The sequence below is a fragment of the Rissa tridactyla genome, chromosome 16, assembly GCF_028500815.1.
Source record: "Rissa tridactyla isolate bRisTri1 chromosome 16, bRisTri1.patW.cur.20221130, whole genome shotgun sequence".
Lineage (NCBI taxonomy): Eukaryota > Metazoa > Chordata > Aves > Charadriiformes > Laridae > Rissa > Rissa tridactyla.
Window position 1 is genome coordinate 1,426,511 of NC_071481.1, and position 14,742 is coordinate 1,441,252.

The 14,742-nt window shown below is 43.5% G+C and overlaps 1 protein-coding gene across 3 annotated transcripts in view; it reads right to left on the bottom strand.

Annotated features, from left to right (window-relative positions):
• PRDM16 (PR/SET domain 16) overlaps positions 1–14,742 on the bottom strand; it is a 333,612-nt gene that overhangs the window by 161,967 nt on the left and 156,903 nt on the right. For all 3 annotated transcript variants that reach the window (XM_054222392.1, XM_054222391.1, XM_054222393.1), the window contains exon 3: positions 3,137–3,187. In XM_054222392.1, coding sequence (XP_054078367.1) covers positions 3,137–3,187 — 51 coding nt within the window. The remainder of the gene's footprint in view (positions 1–3,136; positions 3,188–14,742) is intronic.

Consider the following 14,742-nt stretch of genomic DNA (forward strand, 5'->3'; position numbering starts at 1 on the left):
TTCCTGCCAGAGGAAGTCTACGTCCTTCATCTCCCTCTCACAGTTAAACCAGAACGACAATGAAGATAATGATAACAACCTGATTTTTTCAACGTATTGAATGCAGTGGAGAAGCTTAGAAAATTCAGAGCAACAGAATGTGTGAGCTGCTCTCTAAGGAAAATAAACAGACTGCAGAAAGATGGCTTGGGAAAAAAGACGTTTGGGAATACAGGACAACGTGCCCACAGGTATAACTTACATATTTGTGCACCTCTCTGAATGTGTGCATTCAGTTCACTAAAAAAGTAAATCTCCAATTTTAGCATTACTTCCACAATCGATTATTTAAAATTAAACGAACAGCATGAGGAGCTGATGTGCATTTGTGCAAGTTAAAACTAAATACCAGCAAGCGAAGCAGACAAAAGGAAAACTTGGTAGGACCACAACCACGCTTCAGTCTACGGCACGGCACATTTCCAGATACAGAAAAATGATCCTGGATATAGAGCCTTTAATAATATTGCTAGAAATCTTAATTCTTGTGAGACAACCACTAACAAACAAATCAGCTTTCTGGTGTTAGTGGTCCCAGCAGAAATAACAGTAATACAAACTGAAAAATACTGGGCATAGTGGGAAAATATTTCTTATTTTGCTGCAAGCCAAAAAAAGAACCTGCTTTACCATACAATAGTGTAATATATTAATATATATTAATAGAGCCTGCTATGCTGCATCTTCAGACTTTTCACAGCCTTTTAGTTTATCAAACGTTACATAATCAAGCTTTTTTTTTCGGGCAGCCGAACAGCAGAAATAATCCTGGGGTCAATTCTTAGAGCAGAGATTGCTTCTTGTGCATCTTTCTCTACCCCCCACTCCTATCAAGCCTCCCTTCCCTGCTCTATTTTTTTATTTTTTATTTTACTATTTTTACAGATTTTCTCTGCATTCTAGAGATCTTTTTTCTCCTTCTAGTCCTTGTTACTACCCAATTCTGAACCTGTGATACAACAGTCAGTCAAAGGAGCCACTGAAAATGACGGTCCTTCTGTTTGGCTCCGACTTCCTTCTCTCCTCGTTTGAATTCGCCCACCCACTACAGTTACATTTGTCTTCAGTCACCTTCTCCCCACCAACTTATCTCTGAAGGAACAGGAATAAATTGAAGTCAAATCTCAACTATTGTGTCTTCAGGGATATGACAACTGAATGATTTAGAGAGGTTGGAAAAGGAAATCTTCTCCCAAGAGGGTTTTGTACCACTGGAGCAAAATGCTAGAGTACTACTTACAAACAATTTTAAGATACTACAAAAATTGTACAGAATGATTTTTCATTCTTTATTTTTCATTTTCTTCTGACTGAAAAGCTGTCTAGCAGTAGCCTTTTCACAAGCCATAAAGTTTAGACTTGAACTCTTTACCTTACTGCTTTGACCTTTTTTACCCTAGCTGTAAAACCCTACTGCCCATCCTTCAATAAATTTATCACCTCATAAACTCCCACTAGTGCTTCTCTACAATGCATTTAAAAGACAGAAGTGGAAGGCCGGTCCTTCCCCCCTTGTCAAATATCATCATTGTCCAGTTTCATACCTGCTGTACGGGAAAATATTTAAGGACACAGTAGTTTTCAAAGACCCAGAGTTTTTGCAACATTCTCCTTTGAAATAAAAGTAATGAAGTTTAAATACAAACCCATGTATTGAACATACAGAGCTGCCAGTCCAACATTTCCTTCTACGTTGTTTCCTGGAAAGCCTGCTCTCTTTAGGGCAATGTGGGTTCTGTGAGGTAGGGATGTAGAACTTTATTGTGATATTGTAATTACAGACTGAGAAAGAAATAGCTGAGCAGTCCCGAGCCATGGAGAATTCACTCCAGCCTTGTGGTAAGTGCGTTGTGATAATAAGAACCTGCCACCTTGTCACCATGTCTGTTCAGACAAAAGGATCCCACAGAGGCAGAGACAAACACCAAATGAGTTATGGAGATGAACAAGGTAAAAAGTTCAGGCGTATTGCGACAGGTCCTTTGCAAGGTCATTGGATGGTCAAGGGACGTTTCATACTGGTGGCCTGGCTTTCTAAAATAAAAGCTTATTTTTCTCGACATGGTAAGACTAGAATGGTCCATACCGGACGCGTGTCTAAATACCTTTTCCCAAACTAACTCTGGAGCCTGACAAGTATTACATTTCACTTTGTTTGTCAGAGTGAAACAAGTGTTTCCTTTTAGCTTTCAGAGCTAAGAAACAGTATTGAAGCTGGCCTAAATGGATGAATAAAAATGGCAGCTGCTGCAAGTTCCGATTTAAAATACGTTCCACTTTCAAAAACTCATATTTTATGAGTAGAACTGTGAAAAGCCATTAGAAGACAATTGCATATGAAAAGAATTACAGCCGGCTCATTATTTCAACAAGGACGCGCTACCTCTAGACATCCAGAGAGGCTATCATCAAATGTGGCTTGTAACACTTCACTTCAGTAAAGCCGTTAACCAAAAGACAGCCACGGAAAAAATGTCATTTTAGTGTTGCTGAGAATAACCCCAACCAAAATAGCAGACTGGCTACCGAAATACGTAGTGTTGAGGCTGCCTCACAGCTACTATGAAGACATTTATACAGCTGGGCTGTATTTGGAACACATTTTTCTCTGGTCAGTGTTATAGTTTAAGCATCACAATGTGATGAAAAGCATCGGTAATGCATCATATGAGCTACATTTTATCCTTTCATATATCTGTTCCTTTTCCTTTGGACTTCACCAAAGCCACATTTATATGGTGAAGTGACCTCTAAAAATTTAGCACTTTTAACAAAGGACCAACATTTTCTTTTACTGGAAAAGAGGTAAATGAGGTTTTTCGATTTGGACTGGTAGCTGTTCATACTGTAGCTGAGTCAAGGAACACTTCAAACTGCTATTTTCTTTTTCATAAATACTGGAATCACAAAAAGACAGAAAAATATGCCAATAGAACCACAATACTTAATCCAAAAAAGCAACAGCAAATATTGGAAAACTTTTACGTCGCCATTCCGATACACACCTTTGTTCAAAAGTAAGTACAGAAAAAAGTGTCTGGGTGTATTTCAAAGCCGGACAGTAAAACAACTTGCATAAGATTGATCCGTATCCTACCTTTTTGATATTGCCCTCTTGGGACGTCACCTCGGGATCAGTCAGTATTTGCTATGAAAAAACAAAATAGAAAAAAAATTAAGTTGGATTGCATCTAAGAATGTTATAAAATAGTACTTTTTATTATTATCATCATTATGCTTAAAGGCCAAAACTCCCAACCGCAAAAGGGCGACACAGACATTTTGGAAGTTAGATGGAAGGCTTCTACCAGAACTACTATTGTATTCTCCCACGTATATTAAGGTTTTCTGTAGCTTCTATAAATAATTTCTTTAGATTTGTCTGACGAGAACGTGCGTTGCTTTCCCGAATGGCGGGTGATGCGGAGTATGGGCACGAAGAGGATGGAGACCTGTGGGCTCTCTGAAAGCGAGTGACCCAAGCCACCTGCCAGCGCCCCACCGGGAGCGGCGACAGGGGCAGGGCTGGTGACAATCGCATTCTCAGCGTCCCTGTGCAATGCTGGGACAAAGACGCACAAAGACGAATGTTCTCGCCTCCTGTAGCCAGGTGCTCAGCCAAGAGCTTCCCAGCGCACCGGCAGCCCCATCCCAACGGCAGGGACTGACCGTGGGGCCGGGGATGCTTCGGTCCCTCAGCGCTTCCCGCAGCTGCCCAGGAAGCTCTTTAATTCCTCCTCCAACAGGGGTGGGGTGATACAGGTCACTAAAACGCTGCTGTGTTCTACCTCTGATTAGATCTAGGTCAGCAGGCATTCGGGGAGGTCAAGCACCTAAACTTTATATCAGACTGGGTAGCCCCAATCAGGATAAACACACTCTACACGGACTTGACGGAGCAGCCGTATTTAAGCAGCTTCACTGACCTCAGCGGGGACCTCAGATGTCTTGAGGTTAAACATATACTCAAGTGCCAGGGTGGGGTCAAGGGACTCAAGACTTCTGGGCCCAGGCAATGTATTTTGGCTACCAAAGAAGAGTTGAAAAAAGCTCCAAGGAACAGAGATCAAAATGCAAGGAAACCCAAGATAAAACGATAATGGGCCAAGTCTTCTCTTGGTGTAAGTTGACTTGATTCTGACAAAATCAAGGAAGCTCGGTTGTGTTGCAGCAGCTGAGGATTTGGCACAAAGTTCTTGGACCCCCTTGACCATGCCCAGGTGAGATCGACCAATTTACAAATTTCAGAAATGTTGCCAAATATCTCCAAGCTCAGCTGTAATAACACCGTGTCATGTTTGAAATAGTAAGAATCCTAAACCATTCTGTATTTTACAACTAATAGATACTGAAATTGCGGTTTAGAAAGTAGCTGAAAGAAATAGGACCAAGAGGTGAATACCAGAGCAATAAAAATCTGTGTGTGTTCCTGCGCCCCTGTGTGCGCATACACATGCTGAAATCTCAGCCTGAAATACTGGAAGTTAAGTATCACGCGCAGTCAGGAGCACGTGTCGCCGAGCTGCTGGGGAATCGCTGACTGCTCTCGAGTGCAGAGCACTCGCGGCTCCCGTTACTTTCACCGGGAACCAGCCACCCTCAAAAGCCTTTTGAGAATTAGGCCATGAAACTTTCAGAGCTGTAATATAAATACACCTATGCTGAATGACTTAAAAGCCTTCCTGGAAGACCGCTGCTTCCAAATGAAGACACTTAACTATAATTATTATATGCAAAAAAATCTTTAAATACAATTGGTTAAGTATGTGCATTCAGAGTGCATAATCCACCCGTTCAACATGACCATAAACGTAGAGGGGAAAAAAAATTAAAATGAAGTGCAAATTGGGCTGTGGTATAGTCCTGTATAAACAGGCTTAAGAGTCAGGAATTCCCGAGTCTGAATCCGAATGCCAACACAAGCTTCCTTTTGTTGGTTTGGACAGATCTGCGCTCAAGGGGCAAGTTCTGTTTCTCAAACTGTATTTATTTTTTTTTCCCTTCAATTCACAGCAGATCCCGAATTTCAAAATTCTTAGAGAACAGAATTTCTGTAAAAAGTACTTCATATGTATTCAAAAAGTGGTACTTCTACAGAAAAGCAGCAGTGGCTGTTTATCTAACCGGTCATTCAGAATATTTCAAAATGGCTGATTTTTGACAAGGTGAAATATTTTTTCAGTTTCTTTCTATCGCAGTACTTCTGGGGAAACAAACCCTGATTCCATGAAGAATTTTAGTTTTGATGGAACCATCTCCACACTCAAACTATCAGACCATTTATGTGTGGGAAAAGATATTTGAGCAGTAGTGGGAGACTAAGAACTCTTTTTACAAGATTATACTTTCCACCTCTCCGTTACACTGGAATTTTATAAAGAAAGATGACTATCTCCAAAATTCAACAGTAAGGACTAAGTTCTGCCACAGACTTTCTGCATCCACTTGGACACGGCCCATACCTGGATGTGTCCGAATTTCCTCTTTTCCCCAGTGAACAGACCAGGCCCAGAGTTTGGCGCTGGGATGGTTTGGTTCCGGGTGGGGTATGGCGGGTCCCACGTGCGTGTAGGGACAGGGGACGGAACCCAACACCTCCTGCTGCCAAACCAGCGCCCAGGCTCCGACGGAGCCTGCGGAAACCTTCCCGAATGGCAGAGGAAATTTCAAAATTCTTCTTCTGCATTCCCAGCTTGGAATGAAAAGTGTCTGAGAGCTCTGAGGGGCAAGGACTGTCCTGGGAGATGGCTCTCTGCGACCAAAGGAGAACTTGCTGACAGCAGTTCTGTGATGTAAATAGTACCTCCTAATTACATGAGAAAGGGAGAAAGAGGGAAAGTGAGTACCAGATGCGATGTTTATTAATAAGAATAACAAAAGATACTTTGAAAATCTACTCATTGGGTAATCTTAGCCCAGGCTGGACTTCATCTCATGCAAATGCCATAAGACTAAATATAGTGCTTGACGTCTACAGTGGGCTGCACTTTTGCAGTTAACACAGATGTTCTTAAATGTACTCAAAATTTACACCATATGCTTCTTCTATCAACTGATATGTTGATTTTAGCCAAAAGAAAGACAACATGTCAGCAGCAGCCACGTCAGAAAAACTTGTGCTTCAGGAATCTGGTTGGAGGTGTATCTCCTCCGACTGCTGATGAGTTTTGCTGCATTTCATTTCCTGGATTCAGCGAACTGGTGGCAACAGAATCCCGACTTAGTTACATTAGTTAGGGATGTGCTATAATTTTTGCAAAGCCTCCTGAATGTATACTAAACATGTCAAGTAACACCATGTGATTCTTTTTGAAAAACAGTTTACAAGCTGGCATTCTCCAGCTGCAGTTAACCCTAATTTGATTACATTACCGAGACAGATCACAATGAGCTTATGTAAATAGTAACGTTATCCATTCATTCCCTGAGCTCAGATAAACTGTCATTTAAAAAAAAAACCAAAAAAAAAAAACCCCAAAACTAAAATAGCGTGGCTTAGATGCATTGAGCAAACTCTAAAGACGAAGATGACAGATTAGAACCTGCCCTTGCTGTATCGCTGTGCATCTGGATTTTTAAGAAGTATTTCCACGTCTGCTCCAAGTTGGAAACAGAAGAGAACGCCCAATAATTCCACAGAAGTCAGTATGCAGATAATAGCACTTTGTTTCAATAACTTGTTCTGCATTATCGTCTGATTCTTTAGTAAGACCTCAATAGGTCGCCGTTGAAGTCAGTAAGACCAAGGCTAAGCAAGCACTTCCCTGTTTAAACCAGCGCCCAGCTGTCTGCCCTTCCCAAGCAGCGCTTCCCGAGCTGTCCCGCTCTATGCCCACTCCAGAGAGCCCCTCGCACCGCCCATCCCAGGTCACCATTACGAGGACATCACTTCCAGCTCTGGAACCCAGGCTGTGCCACCCACACTGTTTTATCCCTGCTTTGTCTTCAGGAAACACCATGCAGCCCCATCACAAAAAAAAAAATATCCTGAAAACACTTATTTTGCCTTAAATTAGCTGAGGGACTCTGGTTCTTACTCGCGCACAAGTTGACATTAATACTTCAGGTGAAATCACAGGCTCTGTCCCCACTGTGCCTAATCTGCTGTCATTAATTGTCGAGCTCCCCGGCTTCACTAAGATGCGATGACCGCGCTGTCTGCACGATCACCCCGCGCACACGCAAACAATTCACACACAGAGCAAACATCTTCTTCCAGCCAGCAAACATTTTCTCCCATTTTCTTCCGTTATGGGCTTTAAAAAATGTCTCAGCTGCGCTACTGAGAAACGTTCCTACCAGCACAGCAACCACACCAACACGATACTGCGCATCCTAATCCTGATCGGCCTCTGCCACTGCCAGGGAACGGTCTCTAAGCAGGTAAAACCCGTTGACCAGTTGCAATATGCACCAGTTAAAACACGTATTTCCATGGAGGACCTCTCCTGTCCAACACACAGACAGCAGCTCAGGTGTTCACATGCTTCATTTATGTTCTGCACCTCTATCCTATTGCCATCCAGAGGGACCTTGGCAGGCTGGAGAGGTGGGCCTGTGCCAACCTCATGAAGTTCAACAAGGTCAAGTGCAGGGTCCTGCAGTCCCAAGCACAACTCCAGGCTGGGTGGAGAATGGATTGAGAACAGCCCTGACGAGAAGGATTTGGGGGTGTTGGTGGATGAGAAGCTCAAGAAGAACCAGCAACGTGCGCTGGCAGCCCAGAAACCCCCCGCAGCCTGGGCTGCATCCCCGGCAGCGTGGGCAGCAGGGCGAGGGAGGTGAAGCTGTGACTGCCCCATCCCTGGAGGGGTTCAAGGCCAGGCTGGATGGGGCTTGGAGCAACCTGGGCTGGTGGGAGGTGTCCCTGCCCAGGGCAGGGGGTTGGAACGAGATGATCCTTAAGGTCCCTTCCAACCCAAACCATTCTGTGATTTTATGATTCTAAGACCAGGTTGGACGGGGCTTTGAGCAACCTGGTCTAGTGGGAGGTGTCCCTGCCCAAGGCATGGGGTTGGGACTAGAGGATCTTTAGGGTCCTTTCCAACCCAAACCATCCTATGATTGCAATTCAGCTCAGAGGAGAACACTGTTATTAAGCTACAAATCTTGTTCTTCATAATTTCCATTAATTATTCCTTTAAAAGATTTATCCTGCACAGTCCTGAGAGTGCTGGCCCTGACCCAGTCAGGTATTTAAGCGAGTAGTATCAGTGAAACAAATAGAATTGTTCGCATACATAAGTGCTCTTCTGGACGGAGGCCAGGAGCACAACGCGCCCCATGGGACACAGCCCCCCAGCACAGAGCGTCAGCACTCTCTCAGGTACCAGCCCACATGGCCACCCCCAGACACCCCGCGAGGGCCTGCAGCTCCTCCGTCTCCACAGGAGAACTGCCCCCCTTGTGGCAGCTCCAACAGAGGTGAGAGGCGGGACATGGTGGGGCTGGTATAAAAAACCCGATTCTTTTCACCTGGGTGCTCGCACGCGCTGGCTCACTTGGCTCTGACGCGCACGGAGACTCTTCATCACTTTCTGCCTGTCTCGATCTGGCTTTAGCAAATATCACAATAACAGTCTCACTCCCTGGTGCCCCAGGACAATTTTATGATAAAAAAAAAAAAGCACATGAAGTATTTTTCATCGTTACTATTTGCCTGAGACGTGAAAAGCCATTACTCATTATATTGACAAATGCCGCTGCCGCAGCAGTAAAGAGCTAATCACCCCTGCCATCAACAGCTCTGCGCGCTGCAAATAGCGAATGCCCAAGCAGGAGAGGGTTTGTTTATTTATTAACAATTCGCCAATTGTGAAGTGAAACCCAAAAGCTGATTCGTGCAAAATGCAACACCTGTCACAACAGCTGTTGCTTTTCTAGTTCTTCCACGAAGTTCGGCGTTGTATGGAGAAGTCTCCCGTAGCGTAGAGCCAAGTTATCCAAAACTCACTGCTACTGCGCAGCGACTCATCCTACCGCACACTTTAGGTACATCGCTAACCAAGTACAAACATTATCCTGGACACCACGGAATTTCAAAACGGCACACAGAACCAATACAAAATCTGTTGAACTAATTTGCAAACAATCATTACATAAACACAAAAAGATCAAACAGTAAATTTTGAACCCTAAGTGGAAGAAAAACCTCTACTTGGAAAACCTATAAATTGAGGTCCAAATATTGAGTTGCCTTAAGTTACATGGTAAATCAGTGGCAAAATTCTCAACCTTTTGCCCTCACTAACAGACTATGGAGTCTCCCAGTTGAATAAACTGATCTATTGCCATCAAAATATCAAGTCTTGAAATACAAATAGAACTATGAGTTCCCTTCTCTGCACAGCTGTTCTATGGATGTGCTTCACGAGCCGCAACAGCCTGTGCAAAAACCATCACGGGTGTTAATCCAGTTCATGATGTTATTTGAGTATTGGCAGGGAATGAGCTGTCTTAATATTAATTTTAATCCAGACGCTTTCTGTGTAAACATTTTCACCTGTAGTTTGGATAACTGTTTTTACCTTCCAGCACAAAGAGACTCTCTTCATCCGAGCTTCCTAAAGTTTCTTGAACACTGTAATGATTAATGCCCATTTTTGATACTTGCTGCTTTGGTCTTTATAAACACACTGTCACTCAAGCTAGGAAAGCCTTGCCCAGGAATGCCTTTAAAACATGAGCATCCCAAAAACCCCCAAGGTGGAGCTATGGAAAAGGTCAGAAACTATCTATGCTGATGTAGGCCAAATGAGTTGATTAAAAAGCACTCTAATGCTTGATAATATATGCTATTTGTGCTATAACAATGCTATTTGTGCGTACAAGATTAACTCTGTTGGTAACAGACCTCGAAGGAAGGTGGGTTCATGAGGAGAAGGACCGCGTGAGCCTGGCATTAAAGCAAATACATACAACATACACCTAAACCTAACCTGGGATTGCCGGGCTTACACTGTGTTTCTTTACGGCCACTTCGTTTTCCACTGGGAAGCTGCCCCATCACTGCACAAACTGCTAAAGAATCAGCCTATTCAAACCCTTCACGGAGGACGCGCGAGACGAGCTTCGGGAAAACGGCAAACAGCGCGGGATGGGCTCACCCCAGGGACGCCTGTGAGCCTGGGCTTAAATGGGATCAGCCCTTTGGAAGGCATCGGCTAACGACCTACAACAGCTGAGTCACAGAGACCATGCCCTTTCATAGTAGAGCTGGAGGGAGAAGGAACCCACAGAAAACCATTTCAGCACTTGAGAATTTTTTTCTATTAGCCGTATTTTTAAAATACAGGGATTTTATAGCCCTTTCTGGCCAAGAGTTTACCAAAATTTCACATTTTCTGTAGTAAGTAAATCTGTGAAGCCCTATTAACTTCAGGAAATTTTCAATATACTGTCTTGGGAATTTGAAACGAATGTGCCCGGAATTAAGAGGAAAGGGAGGAAAGCTCTTGTCTGAGAGGAAGAATTTCCTTTCCTGGCTGGTGAGTGAAGGAGGATGAACAGCACTACTCTGGCTGGCAAGAAACAAGCCAAGGGCTGAACAGAGTATAAAGAATAAACCAACCATTCACTGCTAAGGGCAACCCCAGCACAATTGGGAACACTGTAGAGCAGCCAAACTGTGGTTTGTGGACCAGCAGCAGTCTGCAAAGCCGTGGTATGCACTCCACAGACCACTTCATAACCATTTATTTTTCAGTTGAAAGTCTGAACAAAAAGGTGGTAGAGTGCTGCAGGAAAAACGTTCAAAACTAGGAGGGATCCGCGGCCCAAAATTTCTTGTAACGTGCCGCAGGGAACAGCTCTGCACTTGCTCGTGCCTTGCGTCCTGCACGGCTTTACCGAGGAATTGTTCCTGTTTGCCAGCTTTCAGGAGAACAAAATGCAGTTTACTGGGGTGAATCACTACGGGTTATTCCAAAGGATGCTCAAAAGAAAGGAACATTCTAAGTCATCTTTTAGTAAGAAACAGCATTTTCTTCTCACACAAAACAAACTTCTACGCAGCCAGAAAGGTGCAGGAAAACGTCAGGGGTAGTTAATGGTAAGAAGAATGAATGTCAAACATGAAGAATATGTTTAAGAACAAAGACTGCAAGGAAGAAAATAAACTTGCAATTTACATACATGGTATCGCGACTTCTGTATCGCTTTTTAAAGACATAACTCCTCCGTGACATTGTGATCAAGTTCAACTGCAAATACCAGGAAGTTAAACAGAATCTAATGGAGAGCATTTGTAATAACTTCAATAAGCTGAGGACTTGAGACTTTCAGCCAAGACAAATAAGAGAGGGTACTGATTAGTAAATGTCACCGGTTCTCTTGCCAAGCACTCAGGGACTGGTGATAGGAGAGTATTAAATATAATCTCACAGTCTTTAGGGGCTCTTTGATTTTATATTGCATTCTTATCGGGTTCTTAAAGTCCAGTGTTAATGAGCATGAGAAACGCACTCGATAGTTTGGCAGTTTTGCTAACAGAGAACGTATTTCATTCACGACGTGTTCCTTGGATCCACGTTCGAGATGCGTTCCCCTTTCATACGGCGCCACATCTAACCTCCCGCTATTCTTTCCCTCCGTTTCAGCAATCCCACATCACCTTTAGCAACCATCTATTTACTACGACCACTGAAAGAAAACAGGTTTTATTACCATCTACAGAAAACGAGATCTTTAAGGACCCTGGAGCGGAGAGGAAGCATTTACACAGTCAGCGCACACCCGTTGCATCCCCCTTTTGCAACACACTGTGATTCCTGAAAGAAGAGTAAGTCCTAATTAATAAAGTAAGCCTGTAAGCCTTTTGTCTAGTAATTTGCTCACTTCTTGAAACACCTCCCAGAAAATAAATATGTAACAGTCCACACAAGGAAAAAAAAAAGTTGAAATTAATTACGTTTTTCTTTTTAAAATACCCTTGCAAGTACTATCTTGCACTTCCTTTTTCCTGAAGGGAAATTCCATTATAAAACTGACTTCTGAAAAGATGTAAGGGACACCTCTCTCTGTCTAGCGCGGAGCAGTGCGTGCAGTCACAGGATTAAAAGAGAAGTATTGAACTGTATCTGGATTCACTCTGTTCACCCTCAAACCCGGGGGCAAGCCCAGCAGGCTTTTATGCTAAATAAAATCGGAGATCCTCTGACACAACGTGCTTCTGACTTGCCAACCAGCCACATCTTCACCCTAACCGGGGAGGAAATAGTAGTGGGATGCAAGCTTAGGGGCACCAACTCTAAATTCTACAGAACCACGTAACACAATCACTTAATGTATCTACAGCTATTTATTATCTGAGCAAAAAATCATCTTGAAGAGTGAAGTGTAATGTTTTGGTTAACAGATAAAGCTCTGCTGTTTGCAGCAATGTAAATGGATTGGATGGTTAGCTTTAGTCATAGACCATCCATCTATCTTTTGTTCTCGACCCTTTTTAGTTATAAAAATGACCTTGATATTGACAGAATAATATAAATTAACTCCCTCTGTACTTCATATATTGATAACCTGTTTGTTAAGATGATCAGTAATAATCATAAGTAAATAAAGAGAGATCATACATCTTCTTGTAATGGCAGTGCTGACATGCGCCTGAGCTGACGTATGGGGACCTCTGGGCTTCGGCTGAGGAGCTCATACTTCATATTAAATTGCAGCCTTTCAGTGCAGGACACACGCTGAGATATAAATCCGTATGAAGCAATGCACTCAAATCTTGGTATCTACTCATACCTGCATCGACTAGGGTATCCCAGAAAATACCCTCAAAGGGAAGCAGCGTATTGAAATGGATTCCACAGACGTACCATCTAGTCCCTAGAATAACGCATATTGGAACACCAGGCATTTATGCCTCCCTGTGCGTGAGGTTCACATACAGATAATCACCGATGCGCCTCGTCCTTGGTATCACCGGGGTTGCGTTCACTTCCAAGTCCGTTGCTAAGACTTCCAGAAACACCCCACCCCTCTCCCTTTGGTGGCAGAGGTTAAGAACCTTCAAACCTACATGGCAACATCAATACTGTTTCTTTTTTCTTACAAAATCCCCTTCATTACAGACAAAGTCTTGCCGTTGATGCTGAAAGTGACTGGCACCAATACTGTAGGGAACAGGAAAGTCTCAGCACTTCAATCTCTCCATGTGTACGGTTGCCAAAGAGAAGGAGGAGGATTAGAAATACCAAGGTAAAAGATTTTCTTCTTCAGAACTCAAGAGACAGAGTGGGGCCAGACAGCTCTGGCTTCCCCATCGCCCGTGCGGAACGATACAGCCCCTACCCTTATTTAAACATAATAATTATACAGTTAAGAATTTGAGAAAGAACAGAGAAAAACGACCTCATTTCATTATCTTCCTCACAGCCTACAACCACACTGATAAGCATTATGAATTGTTTTACCACATTTAAGGAGTATATGACGCATACGTTTTTTCACAGGCACGCTTGCCTGTCTTGGTTCAAAAGCAAGGCTTTTCTCTGCCCGAGTAACACACAACTTTGCTGAGCTCACTCAAAGTGTTCTAGCTCCCCACATGCAAGCATGTCAAATCACAAGCACAAACATAAAAGCCAACTTGCAATTCCCCGCATACAGAAGTTGCCAAAACTCCAGCTCAATAAGCAGCAGCTATATCTAGAGCTTATCCTCAGTTCCATCAAAATAATGGCCTTCAATGTAACCACAGTAGCGCACCAGAGCTAAATAGCTACGCTGTGACATGTAGATTTTTGATCATTAATCACACTTGAAGGAAAATAAAGCCAATATGCAACGTTCCCACCAATTTCAAAAGTCTAAAGTGGGAAATGCACTGTCTCATTTAGCAGCTTAGTTTTGCTGCTCACACTGTGAAAGGGACGAATGAAAACAGCAGCCCTTCTAATAGCTGGTACCGTCCAGGGGGAGCGTGGGCTGTCTGGGAATGTATCCCTGCCTGGCACCCAGACAGAAAGGATGGGATATGTCAATTTGATACCCATCAGCAGGATAACCTCGCTGTCACTTTAACATGACGAGGTCATAGTCAGTCAGTGTGATGCAGTAAGAAAAATGGCCCATTAAAGCCTGAGAAGAACTGGAAGAGAAACATAAGGCTGATGATGAGATATTCAAGTCCTATTTATTTTAGTGGAAGACGCAGACACCCAGCGCTCCTCTGCAGGGCCCATCTCACCAGGTGGAGTCTGAAAGGAAACTAAGAGGACGGTGACTAGCGCAGCCCCCACGGGTGCCTGCCACAGACAGCTTGAACGAAGTTTACATCGCTTAACTCATTTAATTTAGCAAAATAAGTCTTTGATAAAGTGCAGACATGAGGAGCCCTGCATGGCTCTAAAGAGGAGGGCCATTCTCTGTACTGGTGTGTTTCGTCCGTGGCACGATCTGTGCCAACCACCAGGAGCAGCTTCTGCTATCGTATGCGCCACTCTTTTGCCACTTGTCCTCAAGACACACTGCCGCTCAAAGACGGAATACGCGCTTGGATTCTGAGTTGGTACGTGAACTTGGAGAGGAATTCCCTGTAGGAATGTTCTGTGCAAGGAACAAGAACAATGGAGGGACAGAAAAGGGCACTTCGTCTTCCTTTATTCGGAAGTAATATTAAGCAAATGATACTCTCTCTAAAGAAAAGTTAACATGGAATTATTCTATGGACTAACTTCAGACATCGGCACAATCAGTTTC